The 20,662-nt window shown below is 33.4% G+C and overlaps 1 protein-coding gene across 1 annotated transcript in view; it reads left to right on the top strand.

Moving 5' to 3' along the window:
• Nucleotides 1-10,423: 10,423 nt before the first annotated feature.
• The window catches only part of LOC142336592 (voltage-dependent T-type calcium channel subunit alpha-1I-like), a 28,128-nt gene continuing 17,889 nt past the window's right edge, over nucleotides 10,424-20,662 (top strand). Inside the window, exons 1-3 of the mRNA XM_075385502.1 lie at nucleotides 10,424-12,141; nucleotides 19,258-19,367; nucleotides 19,921-20,070. Coding sequence (XP_075241617.1) covers nucleotides 11,785-12,141; nucleotides 19,258-19,367; nucleotides 19,921-20,070 — 617 coding nt within the window. The 5' untranslated portion in view covers nucleotides 10,424-11,784. The remainder of the gene's footprint in view (nucleotides 12,142-19,257; nucleotides 19,368-19,920; nucleotides 20,071-20,662) is intronic.

Genomic DNA, 20,662 nt, shown 5'->3' with positions numbered 1-20,662 from the left:
TAAGTGATCGCAGAGTTGATTTTTGTTTACTTCGGCACTCACTAAGTTCAAATAAGTTCAGCTGATAGAGTATAATCAAAAATAATGAGAGGCCAAGCAAGCTGAATGTAAAAAACCTGATACTTTTTTACTTTTTGAAGTTTTACGTTTTGAAAAATAGTTTGAAAACGGGATAGGTGTGGTTTTCTGGATCTGACATTTTGCCCTTTGGATGAATCAGTTGTGTCACTGACCAAAGGGTTGATTTAACGTTGATTTATTTCCAGTAAAATGAACAAAACTGTTCTTCGTGGTTAACCATTTTTTATGCAGGTATGTCCGTTTATGTGAAGAGATCAATTTTTACGTTAAAAAAATTAACTGCTTAACCTAGCAAATGCGACCGTTTGTTTCTTAATGGCGCATAGTTGCTTTTGCCTGAGCTGGTCTGTGGGTAACTAATTGTTTTTTTGACTCTGTCAAAATGTGTTTACGTTAAAACTGTGTAGTTTTTGTCCTTTTCTCTCAACTTTTGTCTTTTTTGCTGAATAAAAATTCAGAAACTCTTTTTCGATGTTCTAACGATGTCTGTTAAAGCTACATAATGCTTCTATTTTTTGGTTAATGGTTATATTACTTTAAAATTCGTTTTAGTGAAATCTTTTGGAGTTAGACGTATATTTCTGCAGGTTTGTTACAGACACAGTTAGTCGAGATCCCACTAATTGCAGTAATGGCATAGGAGAGGCATATGAAAGACTGGACTTTAAACCTAATAATTTTAAAAACTGACGCCTTTTTTTAAAAAATATAAAATTAATTTTCAGTTCTGAGTGATTTTGTTGTTAGTTGTTTGTTCTGACATTCAATTTTGTTGATCTAAGTTGTACAGGTCAAAAATGATTAAATTTGAATCTAAATTTGAATTTCATTTAGTGACCAATCATTGATTTAAAAATGAGACAGTTTCGAGATAACAAATGGAGAATTTTTGAGGTTTGTCAGTATTTGGTTTTTCAGTTTTGTTTTGTTTTGTTGAATTCGGTTTTATACAATCGGACTTATCAATTATCACGAGTACGGACAAGGACATGTCCGATTTCGGAATCAGTCTTACCATTTAAAGCTGTATTGCCGACTCCTAAGTGTTCAAATTAATATGATGCCCTGACTGTTTGATACCCAATCATAGGTGCTTATGCTCTGTGATTTTATTTTGGGAGTATACTGTGAGGTTGTTTTGTTTTGCACCAAAATTTTTTTAAAGAAATTGATTTTTTATTCGGGATCTTTTCTCTGTTTGTTTCCGTACGTTTGTTTCTATGAATTGATAACCAATTTGCGAACAAATTATGACAAAAACAGGTTACTGCAATCGTGATCTTCGCAATGATTATATAGCTTTGGTAATTCCTATTTGAGTTTGGTCTGATTTTGCATTCTATATTTTGATTTCTTAGATAGCGCATAAGTCATTTTTTTTACCTCCGTGCTCACTTTTGGTCTTAAGTTTCGTATTTTTGGCTATAATTATGAGTTGACTTGACAATTTTTCCTACTTAGAATTTTCATTAGAGGTTATTTCCTGTCTGTTACTATAATTAGGCACTGATTTGATTTTTTTGCTTTTTAGAAATTGAATTAGAGATTATTTCATGTCTTTCCTGAAATTATTTTTTGTGCTCATTCCTGTGAAATAAAGAAAACCAATCTTTGTTATTAACCACTTTGTATGCTGGTGTGTGCGTTTATGAGACTAGATCAAGGTTCAAGGTAAAAGTTTAACCGCATAGCCTCTTAAATGCAATCGTTTGTTTCTTAATGGCGCATAGATGCTTTTGTCTTAGCTGGTCTGTGAGTAAATAATTGTTTTTTAACTCTGTCAAAACGTGTTTTCGTTAAAACTTTGTAGTTTTTGTCCATTTTTCTCAACTTTTCTTTTTTTTGCTGAATAAAATTTCGGAAAATTTTTTTGATGTTCTGACGATGTCTTTTATAGCTACATAATTATTCTGGTTTAAGGTTAATGGTTTTGATTACTTTTACTTTATTTTTTAGTATAATCTTGTGGATATAGACTTACTTTTCTGCAGGTTTGTTATAGTCTGAGTTAGGCAAGATCTCACTGATTGCTGTAGTGGCATAGGAGAAGCTTATGAACGACTGAAGTAAAGAGCTAATAATTATGAATACTGATGCCTTTTTTAAAAAAGATATAAAAATGAATTTTCAGTTCTGATTGGTTCTGTTGTTATTTTTTTGTTTTCACATTCAATCTTGTTGATTTAAATTGTACAGATCAAAAATGATTATATTTGAAACTAATCTTCTATTTCAATTTGTGGCCAATTGTTGATTTAAAAATGACACATTTTCGAGATAATGAATGGAAAGGTTTGTCAATACTTGCTTTTTCAATTTTGTTTGTTTTTTGTTGAAATTGGTTCCTCGCAAATGGTCTTATCAATTGTCACGAGTAATGAAAAGAAAATGTCTAATTGTTTTTATCAAAGATACACTCGAATTCAAAATTCTGCAAGTGTTCATTCGACAATTTTCGTTTCAAAAATAGTCACAGATTTTGGAATCATTTTCATCCTTTAAAACTGTATTGATTGCTCCAATTTTGTCTATATAACATCATGCTTATCTGCTTGATATAGTAAATGCGATTGTTTGTTTTTTAATGGTGCATAGATGCTTTCGTCTGAGCTGGACTGTGGGCAACTAATTGTTTTTTTTCCTTCAGACAAAATTGATTTTCGTTACAGCTTTGTAGTTTTTGTCCATTTTTCTCATTTTTGTATTTTTTACTCCAAACCAATTCATAAAATTCTTTTTTATGTTCTAACGATGTCTGTTAAAGCTACATAATGTTTCTATTTTAAGGTTAAAGGTTTTGATTACTTTGAATTTTTTTTATAAAATCTTTTGGATTTAAGCGTACTTAATTGGATTTCGGCAGTTTGGTTACAGTCTTAGTCAGGAAAGATCCTCTTGATAGCAGTAGTGGCATAAGAGAAACTTATGAACGACTGGAGTTAGGAGCTAATAATTTTGATTACGCATGCTTTTTTAAAAAAAATATGAATTCCCAGTTCTTAGTGATTTTGTTTTTAATTGTTTGTTTTGACATTCAATCTGGTTGATCAAATTTATACTGGAAAAAAAGATAATATTTGAATCTAAATTTTTATTGCAATTAGTGGCCAATCATCGATTTGGAAATGACAGTTTAGAGATAACCATTTTTTGAGGATTTTTGAGGTTTCTCAAAATTTGGTTTTCAATTTCGTTTTTCTGTTGTTGAATTCGGTTCTTTGCAATTGGACTTATCAATTTTTGCGAGTACGGACAAGGTCATGTCCAAGTGATTTTGTCAAAAAGTACATTCCAATAAAAATTTTTGAAAATGTTCATTTGAAAACGAAGGAATCTCATTATTTGTTCCAAAAACTGAAAAACAGCCACAGATTTCGGTATCAATTTTACCTTTTAATACTGTATTGCCGACTCGGATTCGTCTAATTAAAATGATGCCCTTGGTTTTTGATTCCCGATTTCAGGTGCTTATGCTCCGTGATTTTGGTTGGGGAATTTACTGTGAGGTTGCTTTGGTTATCACAAAATTCTCAAAGAAATTTGTTTTATTCAGGATCTTTTCTGTGTTTGTTTTTGCACGTTTGTTTATATGAATTGATAACCAATTTGTTGGAGCAAATTTTGACAAAAAATGAGTTGCTGCAATCGTGCTCTTTGTAGTGATTAGATACCTTTGGTAATCCTTATTTGAATTTGACTTGATTTTTTGTTCTCTATTTGGATTTCTAAGTTAGCGCAGAGGCCATTTTTCTTTACTTCTGTGCTTACTTTCGGTCTAAGTTTGGTATTTTAAGCTATAATTTTGCATTGACTTGACAATTTTTTCTACTTAGAAATTGCATTAGAGGTTGTTTCATGTGTGTCGTTCGGTTTCTTCTAGTGATCATTCTAGTGAAATAAAAATTGATCACAGTGGTATGATCGCTGATTTTGTATGGACGTCTCTCGAAGCTATCAAAGTATAAACAACAAAGATTTGGAGTATTTTTTAGAGACAATCTATCTCTGGATCAATTGGTAGACAATTGAGACTAGATTGTGGATGGGCAGGGTCGGAACATTATGTGGCATCGCACATTAAGGAGCCGCCTTGTTTAAAAAATTTACTTCAATTTTCGTTTCTTTGGGTGCATAGATTTGAACGCTACAAGCTGCCAGTCACGTTTAAGCAGCGATCTGTTTCAATGTGTGTTCTGTTGACTGTAAGCGTTACCAGAAGTCACTATACGAAAAGATTGTCTGTAAATAAGTAAGGTCATTAATCGCCACTTTCAGCAAATGACTTTGTACAAGCCGGTTTAATTACACAAAATATTTGGCCTGTTTTGACATTTGTTTTGAGTTCACAACAAGTTGCAACTGAAAAGGGGCAAATCTTGACTTTCATTAATCAGGTGTAATGAAACCCGAGTAGCATATGAACAAACTCATGTTTTGGGTGATCAATTGGGACTGTGTTGCACGCTAAACTAATTTGTCCTTGGAGACCGTATTGACTTAACTGTGAATTTATATCCAATTTAGTTATGATTTCTGATAGTAGCAGGGCGGTCATAAACTGGTTAGCCAGAACTGGGCTGTCTGAGCTTTTCAGTTGATGGGCTTAGTGTTTCAAATACTTATCAAACTGACCTAACAGTCACAACTCAATTAGAAGAACTACTAGAGGAATAACCGCCTTGATTTTATCAGCTAACAATAACTCGAGTCGCTTTGGAAACGCAGTTGTTAATTAAATAGGTTTTATTAAATATTAACTAGAAAGAAAACCAGTTTCACTGAAAGCACTCAAATCATTTGTATCCTGGTTGACCCCTAGAAAGCTTAGCATGACCATATATGGTTTCAAATCTGAAGAGGGTTTTAACATTCTTTCTCTGATCTATAACAAGCCAAATATAGGGTCTCAATCGTGGTTTCAAAGATTCTCTATATATCTGCTAATTTTCCTGAACTTTTTTCTTTCAAATTTTTTGTATTTATGTTCGAAGAAACAGACAAATTTGATTAAAGTTGACATTTATTGATAATTTTATGTCGCAAATCTTATGTGGCCAATAACCAGCAAAAGATCATAACCTTAATGAGAGAATCGAAAGAACGCGTGGATGTTCAGACACAAATACTGAATTATTTCTGTATTAGACTTTTCAAAATCGGTTGAAAAATTGGTACAATTTTTCCACGCAATAATTATGGAAGTTTGGTCTTCGTCCAGTCGGAGTAGCAGCTGCTGGGCGTGATTGACTTGGGAGCTAACTAGGAAGGACTGGGAATAATTTCCTAATTTATTTTCACAATCTCCCTCTGGCAAACAACTATTACTGGCTCAAACTTGTTTGGCGCAAACAATCCCTTTAAACCCACTCGGCAACATAAACTTCTACTCTAACAGAGGGCTAGTTAGGAGAATGAAATATTACTAATATACCATATAGCTAACTAGCACTATTTATCATAACTTAAGTTATAATTATAAGCTTAAATGCCTGAGGCGAGAAGTTATTCTTCGGACCTGGTCATAAAAGTAATATCTTGTGGAGTTTTGTTATCCTCTGAGAGTTTGTTCAAACCCTTTTGATTTGTGTTCAACCCAGTGTGATAATTCCGCTAGGGAATAGGGGATCAATTTTATGATATTTATAATCTTCAAGTTTTGATTGACTGTCGCATTTTCATCAGATACCACCTGTTGTCTTTATGGTAATAAAATTTACTGTTAGGGGAGGCGCCAAATCTCAGGTAAGTTCCAGGAAACCTGAATCCTAATAATTACGCTCAGTTTCAACAGAATATATGTTTGCGTCATTTCCTCGTCATCAAATAGCATTTTTTTCACAAAGCCTCAACCAAAATTATTTTTATAATTCTGCATTTTTAACGGTTTGAGTAGTCATCTGTGCCCATATTACTGTTTGTATAGAAATGTAAGGGTGTGAAAAATTAAGATTTATGGGTAGCATTCTGCAAAATCTGTCCAACTTTTACTAAGGCGACATTTTACGTTTAACATTACCAAAAATTAACTATTTTAGTAATCAACATTTACTAAAAATTTTTCGATCTTATTGAGGTACGATGGTGAACAAAGTGAAACTTGGAAAGAAAGTTTTGAAAAATGGAACAAACATGACTGGTGTTAAACACAATTTACTAGAATGTTGACATGATATTTGCTTATTCGGTCGTTGTTCGCGGGCCAACGTCATGCGTTAGCGGCAGCCGGGACTCGATATGAATATATCACAACCAAATAAATTGAGCGCAATTAATCCGAGTATACAACAAGCAGGCTCGCGATTGCACACATTGTTCCGACCCCGTTCATCCACGATCTTTTCTCAATTGTCTACAAATTGCAGCCGAGATAGACGGTCTTTAACGAAGAAGTTCGTACTTTGTTTATTAAACTTTTGATAGATTCTTAATAAAGGACAGACATCTATAGAAAAAAGGGTTTAATACCAGTGAGATATGACTTCTTTATTTTACTAAAACAAATACTCAATCAAACGAAACGAAAAACATGAAATCAACTCTTCTGAACTCTCTCCAGTACAAAAAAATACCAAAAAAAATCTTTTTTAAACGAGGTCCAAATATCAACGTTTTCAAACTAAATGTGGAACTATAATGTCTTTTCAAAAAAAACAAGAGAACTCGATTTAATTTCAATTAGATTTTAATTTCTCAATTTGGATATTTGAGTGAGTGCAGAAGTAAGAAAAATGACCTCTGTAATCACTGATCAATCAAAAATGAGATTGAAAAATCAAACCAAATTCAAATAGAGGTTACGCAAGCTATACAATAACGAGGTGGGTCTCAAGTGAAGGCAGTCATCGTTTCTTTTTGAACTTTTGTAACCGTTGTATCAGCAAATTGGTTATAGGCACAAATTTGTGAATATAAAAAAACCGAAAAAACTCCAACTGCTTTCCAAACAGAGGTTCTAAAATATTAAAATCAGAAAATACCTGGGCGTAAATTTCAAAAACTAAAAGCATCAAACTAAGCGCTAGTATTTTTATTCTGAAGCAGCTAGAACAACTTGTTAATGAATTCATTTTACTAGTAGAAGAAAAAAAATCATGAAGGGCAAAGTTTTCTTCCAATCTTTTATTACTTTTGAAAAAAAAAGACAATTAATTTGTTGTCAAATTCACACGTTCAGAAACTCAGATTATGTTTTTTAGAAAACCAGTTAAGCATGTGGTGAGATATCAAAAGTTCTTTGTCCAATTGTATAAACTTAACCAAAATTCCAAATAATTTTAAAACCAGATGTAGAAAAAGCTCAAGTTCTCCAAATTTTTATGAAGTTATTTTGCACCGATGTTATTTCTTTGGTTAGCTATCAATTGAAAAGAAAGTAAATTCACAGATCAATCTTGTATTAACTACGAGAAACTCCAATATTTGTCATTGACTTGTAAGACAACAAAAACAAAAATTCAATTATACTATGGAAAAAAATCAGTTTTGACAAAAAAATCAGAAAATATGAACTCCAGTCATAGAAAGTCTGCGTGTTTGCATCTAGTAAAACAAATAAAATCTATCACTAGTCTAATCGTCACTAACGAAAATAACTAAAACCAAAGCTTAAATTCTCCGAAGCAAATAGTTTGAAAAATATTGAAATTAAACGAGAGTGCTCAGTATGAAGACAGAATTACAATGTAAGCACAAAAATAGAACAAAACTTACAGAAATTTGTGGAAACGCGTGTTGTTAATACAACAAAATTATTGACAATACGCGCAGACCAGATCAGAGTACAATATCTATGCACTATCAATACATATACATCGTTTTAACTAGACTCAGGATTTCAAGTTTTGTAACCTAATATTTGATAGATTCTTATAGAAGGAGAGACAAGTATACAGAAAGGGGTTAGCACCACTGAGATCAATATTCAAATTCTCCTTATTTCACTAGGCTGATCCCTAGAACAAACGGAGGGACAGACATAATCACATCCCATAAATTTTTCTGAATAGTTGAATGACAGTTTTTTCAACTAATTGATGAGAGTAATATACAGGTCGATTTTATAAACAGTTTCTAATAGCCTATTATTATTTTAAATGGACAATTGAACTTTTCGCTGTTAAATGGACGCAATCAGCCTTTTCAAATAATGTTCCCTGGAAAATCTAAAAAAGCTGAACCTAACTTTTAATATCAATGTCAACAAAATCATAGGACCAATTCAGAAAACAGCATATTTTCACCATCACTAAAATGTATCGCTTTTATTATACTTCGCCAGACAATCTCAAGTAAAAACAAAAAATAAAAGAAAATAAACAAAGCTCTAACAATTAAAAAATCCAAAGATCCGAAAGATGCAAATTCAAAACAGTTTCACTCTTAAGAACCAGGATGAGACAAAACTGCCTCAGGGAGTTTTTATCGCTCTAGCGAAAGTCGAGGACAGACTTTTGACTCTACTAAAGTTTTCTAGGTGCAATATCTGCCAACCAAAAGTTTTTTTCCTAATAACTCTCGAGGTCGATCTTTTCACATTTCGTAATGCGGACTTAGGAGGGCTATTTATGTGAGACGAAGCTGAGATCTTGTTGTTCTTGTTACTCCATTCTCATTGGATGAAAATAATTATCAAGTCTTCCCTTTTAAATATAAAACTATATGCATCAATCGCTTAAAATGTTCATATCAGGTTGTCTATCATATTTGTTATCACATACATCGTCAGTTAAGCGATTTGTTCTTTTAATCTAAATTTTATTTGTTGTGTCTGCAACAAGCAAGTTTCTGCAAAAAAACGTATCTCAAATTTTTTATCAGAAGCCTATCTGAGATCATCAAATCTTTGTTTGAGCGCTAATCTAGAATCCTAAACAGGAGTCAATCATTGAAAGGAGAGATTAAGCCGGCGGCCTTCTCAGGAGCAAAACCCGCTCCCCAAACATGTCAGAAACGCATTAGAGGCAGCAAAAACACAATTAGTAGATTTTGAAGCCTCCTTGTACGATTGAGCGATGTGTGATTGATGTTTTGATAAGACTGCCGTACTTTGAGCAGCTTTCAAAGCCTCTGTTGTGAAAATGATGGGTTTATTTTTTTTCTGTTTCATATCATTAATGAGGCTGAGATTGGCTTTTATTTGCCTTAAGCGTGCCTGAATCTGTCAGTATATGTTTGTTTACTTTTTATGCCTTTTATTTACCATTGTTTACGACCGTCTTCCCGTTTCGTCTACTTACCCGTTTTTCATATTTGATTAGAACGGCTCAATATTTAATGGATTCTAGAAGCATTTTTGTTTCCCTCCAGCACTAATTTCAAGGGAGAAAGCTCCGGGGGAATTTGTAAACAACAGCATCAACACACTAGATTTATAGACGAGAGGCGTGCTTGAACAGCGAACATTTCAAGTGTTCAACTACAGCTCACTCTCTTTCCCAACCAAATCCATAAAAACTGCTAAGCACTGATAAAAACTGCAAAAAGGTACAAAATGAGAACTATGATAGGTTCTAATTATGTCTATATTGGTAATGGTATTTTGGTAGTGAAACGTAACGCATCCATATAGAGATAAAATATACAACATTTGGATATAAAATGTAGCTGCATTAATTTATTATTTATATTTCATCTTTTGTTTGCTTCCTTTTTTTGTACCATTTAGTTACCAAAACTTCACCCAAATTCAATCAGCATAATGTTCTATCGGCATAACTTATTGTAACTTCCGTTTAATTGTAAATTCTTTTGTAATTCCCACGTTTGTTTGCATTCGTTCAGACTTATCGCCTTTTCAATTTGACTATTCATCAATTATTAAAAGCTTATTCACGCGTCGGCGTGAACACGGTGTTTTCTTAACAAAAGATTAAAAAATGTTCTGTTGATTTTCAACTACAAATTTATGAGTAGGAGCGAAAAGTTGAATAGGATGTGAATGGTTGGGGGGTCGCGGTTTGTTGCAGTAATTAAAAACTTACCTCTTATTATTTCAGGCGAACGAAGTTGCCGCTTAGATATGACAATGCGAGATTCAAGTCAACAACAATCACTACCAGCCTAGGCTAAATTTTTACACGAAAGTTCAAATGATTGCGCGGTCCAAATTTAATTTAACCCAAAATTTATGGCTTATATGTTGACAAAATATGCTTCTATTTTATTCAAACATGATTTTGACAAAAAATATTTATTGTGTTTCAAGAAGTGATAAGTATTAATTAATCAGCGAACAAAAGATTAAAAAATGTTCTGTTGATTTTCAACTACAAATTTATGAGTAGGAGCGAAAAGTTGAATAGGATGTGAATGGTTGGGGGGTCGCGGTTTGTTGCAGTAATTAAAAACTTACCTCTTATTATTTCAGGCGAACGAAGTTGCCGCTTAGATATGACAATGCGAGATTCAAGTCAACAACAATCACTACCAGCCTAGGCTAAATTTTTACACGAAAGTTCAAATGATTGCGCGGTCCAAATTTAATTTAACCCAAAATTTATGGCTTATATGTTGACAAAATATGCTTCTATTTTATTCAAACATGATTTTGACAAAAAATATTTATTGTGTTTCAAGAAGTGATAAGTATTAATTAATCAGCGATATAAAACGTTTCGTGTCATTAAAATTAAAGGTCGCTTTGTAAAAATTTTGTTTCCGTTTTGGTTATCTTGTGATTAAGAAACGTATATCCGTCCGTTACCGTTTCCCTCTTTTTGTTATGGCTTCAAGTTTCCCGTTTCAGTTCAATGGTGTATTCATTTTATCACAGTAAGGAAGTTTTTGTTTACTGTATTTGTTTTTAACACAACAAATGAAGAGTTTTTTCAACGCGTGCTTCACAAATACCCTTGATACTCTTCAGCTCTTTGTTTTTCCTCGCGTGCAAATTTATTGTCTCGTTTTTTAAAATTGCCACCTTTGTTTAAACCCTCTTCATTAAATACACTTTGGCCGAAACGCTTATCCGCCGATTTTGAAACAGATGCTCAAGATCTAAGCGTTGTTCACATTTTTGACCAGAATTTATTTAAAAGGGATTTTGAACTTTGATATTACTTTGATTAAAAAACCCTAAAGTGGTAAAATGTTTTATTGTCGCTTAGCCAAGTTCACTTGTCCATTTTGCTTATTGTTATCTTGCAAGAATAATGGATATGGGCTTTGTTTACATTCGGCTAAGATGTGGAATGCTGGTGAACAAACATCTGCCTTTCTACTTTGGTCTTTATGAACAATTGCAGTACACCTGAAAGTTGAATGAATCCATCTACTACACCACAAGTAGGAATACACCACACATCTGCAGAGAACGAAGCATAAGACAACGCTTTTATCCATTTATTTTGTGCTCATTTGAGAAGATATTTACTTCAGTTTTGATGAGAAAAGCGGATTTCATCATTAATATCTTATTTGTGCTCCGTATGTTGTTCATTTCACAAATTACGTAAAAGGTTGCTTTACTGTTATCACTCTCATTTTTCCTCCTTATCTTACTTTACTTTGCAAAAACATTTTTGACACATTTTCAAGGTGTCTTTAAAAACCAGCTGCGGCCGATAGAAAGTTTATTTCCTTGGAATTAACATACCTCTATCTCGTAGAATTTGCAAAAAGAGCGTCGTTTATTAATGAAATTGAACTAGCGTCTGGTAATTAATAAAATGTCATCTCGAATAAGCCATTAAAGTCGGCATCAAAATGACCAGTGACCTTGAACGAAAGAGATCAACTCGCCTTTCTGCCAAACCAGTCAGCCAAACACCCTCCTTCTCGGGTTTCGTTCGGGAAGCGGGTACCAGCATCCGACGAAGCTTCACGGCTCTGGAAAAATCCGGCAAACGAGAGGACAAACAGTCGCTTCAAGCGGATGTCTCCTCGATTGAGGTGGCAGATAGTCCTCCCGGAGAAGATGGAGGGGAGGATGGGCATGAGTCGGATGGCAGTTCCTCCACAGGGAGTTACGAGTCTCAGGAGCGACCGTTTCCCAATCTGAACTACACTAGTCTCTTCATCTTCCACCAGATGACACCTCCAAGGAACATCGCCATCAAAATGGTCAGAACTCTTTTCACCAGATTGATGAGTTTCATAATATCTAGGGGTAATTATAACCATCATGTTTTACATGATTGTCAGGACTCATCCTGGGATAGTTTTAATATAGTGAAAAATGTTGGAAGGCCATCATATTTTATTTGATGGGAAACGTTTTGGTCCATTTTTCGTTCTCCTTGTTTTCTTTTTTGAAGTAATATTTTCTCATTTTTTGTGAACAGTTATACTCAAGACATTGCGATGCAGAGGTATACCCAAATCGTCACGGGCAGATATGCCCGATGCGTGTATCTCGTGTTCGTTTTTACTATATTAATACAATGAAAGTGGAAAAATATTGCGGAAAATAGCTACTTTAGCAGAAACTGGCGAAATGGAAGGGAATATCGTATCCCGTGTTCGCAAAAGTGTCCTAATTTTAGCCGCGAAATACAAGTACAAACCTAATAACCTATTTTTCGCGCGAGTTGTATCACGCATCCGCTCCATTTATGTATCATTTTTTCGCACGCAATGTAGCTCGATTTCGCATATAATCACCAATTAAGCCTAACTTAATTACTACTTATTAGTACTATTTATTACTACTAATTAATTTCGGCCAGTCCCACATTGATATACAAAGCCTTTGATGTGCGAGGGATTGTTCGGAAAAAAATCAGTTTTTGTGGTTGCATGTATTTCAAGCACTTTAAAACTTTGAAAGCTTTAATTAAATCTTTATCAAAGTGCTTATTGCATTCTCAAAATGAGCGCGAATAATAGATACCTAAATTGAGCGGAAACGTGCAACAAGCTTTTCGCACTGAATGTTTTTTTATTTCGCAAAATTGGCGGAACCGCTTTTGCGAAAAGTAAGATACAAAGGATGTCTCCTAATTTCGTTCATTGTATGTATCTAATTTTCGAGCCAATTTTACTAAGGCGGAAATTTTGGGGTATACCTCTGCATCGTAATGGATTTCTCTGATAATGTACCCATGTTTAACGAAAAATGTGGGTAACATGAGATCGGGCAACGCACAATTTTTCTTTTGCAATAAGTGTGGAAATGATTACTCAAAAATTTTCATTTTAGTTAACATTTAAAGTTTTATGGCTGAAGATTTGGAAGCTGATCGTTTCTTTATCGAAACTTTGATTGTGGCCCAATATTTTCTTTAAACATTGAATTTCCAAAAAATTATCAAAATATGAATTTAGCAGCCCTTTCGCAACACATGAAACAAAATGACTTGTTTTTTCAGAAAAATACACTTTGATATAAAGATACCATATTGATTTTCTAAAAGGATGCATTACGATGCAGAGGTATACCCCAAAATTTCAGCCTTATTAAAATTGGCTCGAAAATTAGATAAATACAATGAACGAAATTAGGAGACATCCTTTGTATCTTACTTTTCGCTAAAGGGGTTCTGCCAATTTTGCGAAATAAAAGAACATTCGGTGCGAAAAGTAGGTAACAAGTCTTGTAGCACATTTCCGCTCAATTTAGGTATCTATTTTTTGCGCGCATTTTGAGCATGCAATAAGCACTTTGATAAAGATTTAATTAAAGCTTTCAAAGCTTTAAAGTGCTTTAAATGCATGCAACCACAAAAACTGATTTTGTTTTCCGAAAAATCGCTCGCATATCAAAGGCTTTGTAATCAATGTGGGACTGGTCGAGTTTAATAAGTAGTAATAAATAGTACTAATAATTAGTAAAAAGTAGTAATAAAGTACTATAAGTAGTACAAAAGTAGTAATAAAATACCACTAATAGTAATAAGTTAGGCTTAATTAAATAAGTAGTAATTAAGTTAGACTTAATTGCGGATTATATGCGAAATCGAGCTACATTGCGTGCGAAAAAACGATACATAAATGGAGCGGATGCGTGATACAACTCGCGCGAAAAATAGGTTATTAAGTTTGTACTTTTATTTCGCGGATAAAATAAGGACGCTTTTGCGAACACGGGATACGATATTCTCTTCCATTTCGCCAGTTTCTGCTAAAGTAGCTATTTTCCGCAATATTGTTCCACTTTCAATGTATTAACATAGTAAAAACGAACACGAGATACACGCGTCGGGCATATCTGCCAGTGACTATTTGGGTATACCTCTGCATCGTAATGTGTTTCAAAAAATCTTGGATCTGAATATATCTATCTGTATGATTAATTTGATTTTTTGAAGAATTGTTTCTGCAGTTTTGAACTATGCAAAAACCATGCGAATGATTGATTCACCTCGACTAAGTTCAATCAAAGTGTCAATTTCTAATAAATGTTTACCAGGAAAAATCCCCCAAAACCATTTCGAGCAAATAAAATTTTCGAAAAACTATTCACAGTACAATGAATACGTTAAATTAGATTTTCTAGAGTGAAGTTTTTTTTATCGTACAATGCAAAATAATAACACGTTTTGTTTTGGTATTTTAGCATGCATGAATGTCAATTTTTGATGACCGGCTTTTAAAAATGAAAATTTATCTTTTCTGACCAACTGATCTGTCACCGTTCTTTTTCTGCTCTGAAGCTGGAGCTTCAATATAAAAATTGATCATTTTTGTCCCAAAACTTCGCCAAATTTGTTTTCTTTTTTGAACACATAATGGCTGTACTTTTATGCAAGACAACTAAAAAGACGAAAAAACTCTAATTACAATTTTTTTTGTAGTCCTCCTCAGTTGACTTTGAAAATTTCTTGCCAAAATAATTTTAAAGGAAAATGAGGGCCTCGGACAACCAGAAAACTTAGGAAAAATTTCTTAATCGCAAATAAATCTAATTTATAACTCAATTCAGTCACGATTTTCTGACTTCAACGAATATAAGAATAGGCATATTTTCTGCCCTTACGTTGCACAAAAGATGGTTTAAAGATAATTAAACAAAGCTTTAAAAGAGCAAATTTTCGATAATAATTCACAAATCTCCAATAAATTTTGCCGCTCAAAAACCCTACTCAATTTATCTATGATGCTGATAGCAGCTGTTTTTAACCCAATTTGATGTAATTGTTAGCAAACTGTTTGCCTAAATTCACATCAACGACTCAATAGATTATTACGGTCCAAGTACATTTTTTTTCTAAGTTCAAAAGTTGTTTTTTTTTTAATCGATAACCTAATTTTCAACAGATGCTTTTAAGTGACCGAAGAAAGAACATTTAAACTGAACACGACTAGAATAGGTTTTTTCTAAAACGTGAGTCGTGTCACTATTGTCACTGTGTCAAATGGCTTTTTTATCGATAACCTAATTTTCGGCAGATGCTTTCAAGTGACCGAAGAAAGAAAATTTAAACTGAACACGACTATAATAGGATTTTTCTAAAACCTGAGACGTGTCACTATTGTCACTTTGTCAAATGGTTTTTCAATGATCTCTTTTTCGGCAGATGCTTTTTAGTGGCCGAAGAAAGAAAATTTTAATTGACTATTGGCCGACTAGAATAGGCTTTTTCTAAAACGTGGGTCGCTTCACTGTTGGCATTTGCGAGGTGCTGTTGATGAAAGTTATATGGGGTTGCCACTTCTTAGTAGTCATACAAGTATCATATATGATGTCATACAAATCACAACGTAATTCCCAGTACAATCCTTGTATGACTACTAAGAAAGCATACATGATCCATGGCTGATTACCAAGAATCATAATTATGTTTTTCATCAATCTTTTACCAATCAAGGTTTTTTTTGCAAATTTTAGCCAATTAGGGCGTCTATGTGATTCTCCGGCATTATTTTTTTAACCGCCAAAAGACCCTAAGGTGCAATATCATCTGGAAAAATGGGCACTAAATAAAAGAGTAAGTCGAAATAGAGAAATAAACTTCGATATTCTCTGAAGCCAGTTAATACTTATGAATGCTCATTTAAAAAAACATTAATTTTTTTTGCATATAACCTCAATTTTTTTGTGATTTTTTTTCAAATTGCAAAGTTAATCTTTTAGCGCAGACAAAGAATCAAATGTGGATTGCAGATGCGATATGAAAATTTAAAATGTCCTCTGACTCCAGTCGATGTTTTATGTGTCATTTAAGACCTTGTATGATTTCAAAGAAATTTCCTAAAGAACATTTTCAAAAGAAAATGATAACACGGAGGCTCGATAATGTGCGTTCGCACATATAGTTCCGACCCCGCTCATCCGCATAAGAACAGATAGAAAACTCCAAAAACTAATGTTTTTTTAAAAAATTTTTGTATGAACAAAAGTATCCCCTCCATTGCAAACACTTCATTGCAGTAAAAAAGCCGCACAAAATTGATGAGATCTGTCATTTTAAAGAAAGCGAGGCAAGACGAATGACAAAATCAAGCAACAACAACAAAAAATAATTACATCGAAAACTTTATGTCCATTCTTTACAAAATAATAAAAACACTTTCAATAATAATAACTATAAAATCATTTTCTGCCTTTTGAAAATATGTTATGTTGCGCCTTCGTTTAATACTAATAATGCGATATGTGGCATCTCATTTATGAGACTAGGTCTAAACGTGAGAAAAGATTGAAAAATTGTTAAAATTAAGAAATACTTTTGTGTTTTTCAAAAACCATTGTTTCAAAGTCATGAAAGCTATTAGCCACAAAAAGTTACAAATAAGTAGGTTCGTTTATTCGTTTAAAAGAATCCCTTGAGACTTATAGCTATTAAAATATGTCTTACGTTTACAAAAGCAACGTCAATTATAGACAAAAGTCAAAAACTAATTTATAATTTTTTTGCAAAAAATCCGTGTCGAAACCAATACTGTCATAACGAATTCTTTTTTAAAACTTTATATTTTGTACACTCGAGCCAAAGATGTTATATGGGGTTTTAAGTTAACGAGATTAGGTAATAAAAACCTACAAAAAACACAAATGCAAAATTAGAAGTTTAATTTTAAACAATTCTTTGCAAAGTCATGAAAACCATCAGCTATCTACTGAAATCAGAATATAAGCTTATCTAATCCTCCATTTAAAGCCATTGAGACCTGTGATACTCCAGGCATTTTCTTATGTCTAATGGACAAAGTGAAAACTACAGCTAAAGACAAAAATATCAAACAAAATTTTCGAGAAAACCGTGTCGAAGCCGTTAATGTGTACCTTTAAATATTTTTATTTGGCCACTTGCGCCTTATCTTCAACGCCAGATATGTGTTATGTGGACTGACAATAATGTCACAATGTGTGAAAGCGAGAAAAAAGAATGAAAATTGGGCAAAAGCACAAATGTCAAAAAACTTTGTGATATCTGGTAGTATCAAGGCCTGAAAATCATAAATTAACGCGTGAAACCACAGTAAAGGTTGGCCTTTAATTCGGTGGAAAGAAAAAATATTCGTTCTTTCTTTTCTGACACTAAGCTACTAGTTGACCAAAATAAGAGAAAAACTATGGCAAAGATCAAAAAGCAATGGTTTATTTAAAAAACAAATAATTTTAAAAGTCAAAACGACCACAAGCTTACGAGAAAAAAATAACTTGATATATTATTTTGGAACTCTTCAGAAAAACAATTGGCGCTAACACCAGTGACTCTGATTTTAATTGTTTAACTAACAAAAATTATATACCGAAAAAAAGAACGATTTTTAAGAAAAAAGACCTATAGATTACAGTCCGAAGTATTTTTTGGATCGTAACAGTCCAAGATTGGACCAAAACCAGCCTTGTTATTGTTGATGGTACACAAAGGACACTTAATTGTTTCAAGTGTTATAGACATAGATTGTTTGTTATTAGAAGAATTCAAAAATAATTGCTGCGTTTTTGATATTCATGGAGATAAATTAGCAAAAAACGGCCAAGCGTTAATTCCAGAGCAATCTCAATGGAAGTGGAAGTAGGACTATACTCTTGGTCTTTACAAATATTATGTTAGTGATTTCTCGGCGTGTAATTCCGTCAAATTTAATCAAAGTGGACCAAAGAAACTTATTTCTTGCAATTTTTTGTTGAAAAAGGCTGTATATTGAAATATTTACCAAAAGTTTTATCCAAAAATAAATTTAAATAGTCAACATTACTTTTCCGATTGGTCAAAATTGTCTGAACAAAAAAAACCAGTTGAGTATATAGTTCCTCCCCCCAAAAGAGGAGTCGGAAAAATTATACAGTTTTTATGCTTTGAATTTTTTTATGAACCCTGTATGATTTCTAGGAAATCCTCTATGCTCCTTGTATTACTACCAAGAGTTCATGCAAATCACATATGACCTAGCAAAATTGCTAAGGATCATGTATGACTTAGTATGACTACTAAGAATTCTTTATGATGAGCAACCCTGGCACAAAAATTTTAAATTTCGGGAAATTATGATCGTATTTGACAAAATTCTTTTCCCCTTTGCTATTATTTTTGATCAAGGACTGCAAAACCATGCAATATTCCTTTTAGTGAAAATTTTTAAAAGAATTGAATCCTAAAATCTAAATATCTAAACTACCTGGTTTGAACTCTAAATAGATCAAGCATTGTTCAAGTTCCCTTAACTGTGCATTAAAGCACCATGTCCTTTTTTTAGTGTATTAGAGTTTTCCATTGGCAGTTATTTGATTTCTAGGCGTGAATTTTAAAATTAAAGAACCTGGGAAATGTACTGAATTTCACGGAGTTTTGCAAAATTGCAGCTCCAAAATTTGGCTGTACCTGGATGATAGGTTCGCGGCGACTTTTGTCTCCGAAGTTTGGGAACGCAGGTTTATCGAATTTTGTTAAAGAAAAGTATAAATTTATGTAAATTATGTCATTCAGATCTTTCTACCATTCATTTGTGATATTTTGGAACCAGTTTTTACTTGTATTAATTCAATCATTTCTTTTGAGCCAAGATTCGGAGTTGATTGTAATTTTTCACGGTTCAAAAGTCCGGTTACGCCATTTATCTGCAAACCTTCCGCTATGAATATCAATAACTTTTATTTCACAATTGAATGACAGAGAGATGTGAATGATGAGGTGAAAAAATATCAAAATTTATATTTGAAGTCACAAAATTTGATAGCAACAGCAATATCAAAACTCGGAGTTGAAAGTCACCGAGCTTCGATACGTTTTTAATCAGATTTAGTTGCTGCTGCTGTTGTTAATACATGTTGATTATGTTATGTTCCAGTACTCTTCGTTCTGGTTTGAGAAGGTGAGCATGGCTGTCATTCTGCTCAACTGTGTCACTCTAGGCATGTTCCAGCCGTGCGAAGACAGAGATCACTGCGTCTCCAGAAGGTACTCAGCATTTAAGCTCATTCGCGTTTTAATTGACATTAATGGTGGTTAAATTTACTGTTATTAGCTGATTTTATATTTCAATCGAAAAATCGTAAAATCATTCCTCACTTGACCTGTTCGAGTGCCCAATAATAGTTACGCTTCTCTCAGGTGTTTATGTCAGTTCCGCTCACATTTTTCTCGTGGTTGAATATTTCTACCAAAATAGACGTAAGATGAGACTGCAATATCTTATGAAAATGCTTTTTAAACTTACTCACTCTTTATTGAACTAAAATAGGTTGTCAAAGAGACAAAATGTATGAAGAGGGGTAGTGTTAGCGGTAGTAATAGAACTTCCAGCCCTTACAAACCCACACCTGTTAGAACATCAATCAATGAAACGTTTTTCAACATTGAACTTTGTTTATTGCATTAAAAAGTCTTCTGATCAGATCTTTCATGAAAAAGTTCTGAAGTCACTAAATGGCCGGTTATGTTAAAAAGTTTTGATACATGTTTATAGCTGTATGAATTGTGTAGCGATAATTGTATGTTAAGCACTGATTAGGTGTCACATTCTGGAGTTTTTGGATTTGTGCATCTCTGTCTTCTTCATGGTCGAGATGGCAATCAAGGTACTGGCCATGGGGTGCTGGGGAGAGTTTGGTTACTTCAGGGACACCTGGAACAAACTGGACGCCTTCATCGTATTCTCAAGGTCAGCAACAACTTAATATCACTCTTTCACTTTTTTGTTCACAGTTGATGCATAGTAAGCTGTACTGATTACTCGCAATTTTCGCATTTCACAGTTTTTACTCAAAAATTTATTCACAGTTATTTCATTTCATCTATCACATTTATTAACTACAAGAGAGTCAAGATGCAAAACAAATGTCAGCATGGAAAAGCATGCACTAAGACCATTACAGCCGTTTTAACAAAAACAACAAAACCGATATCTTATCAGAATTGATTGTATCGAGATTACCCGGGCCCAGGAATTTTGCCAAATATATGTAAGATCGGCGGTAACTAGCGTAGACAAATCGGAAAACGCGCCGCAATTTTACACAATTTTGTGTTGAATGCTTTGAATTTAAGATCTTACATATTTTGCGTTGAATTAAGCGTAGATCTTACATATTTTGCGTTGAATTTAGCAAAGATCTTACATCTTCTGCGTTGAATTTAGCGTTGATCTTATATTTTTTCCCGTTGATAATAGGGTTGATTTTATATAAAATCAACGCGTAGAACTCTGGGTATGGGACTCGAAGCACTGACCTCCTGCTTACTTGTCGCCTCTT

The sequence above is a fragment of the Convolutriloba macropyga genome, chromosome 3 (genome assembly GCF_964194025.1).
Source record: "Convolutriloba macropyga chromosome 3, txConMacr16.3, whole genome shotgun sequence".
NCBI classification, from domain to species: domain Eukaryota; kingdom Metazoa; phylum Xenacoelomorpha; order Acoela; family Convolutidae; genus Convolutriloba; species Convolutriloba macropyga.
The sequence above is the reverse complement of the archived record's forward strand: the minus strand, read 5'-3'. Positions and strand labels throughout refer to the sequence as shown.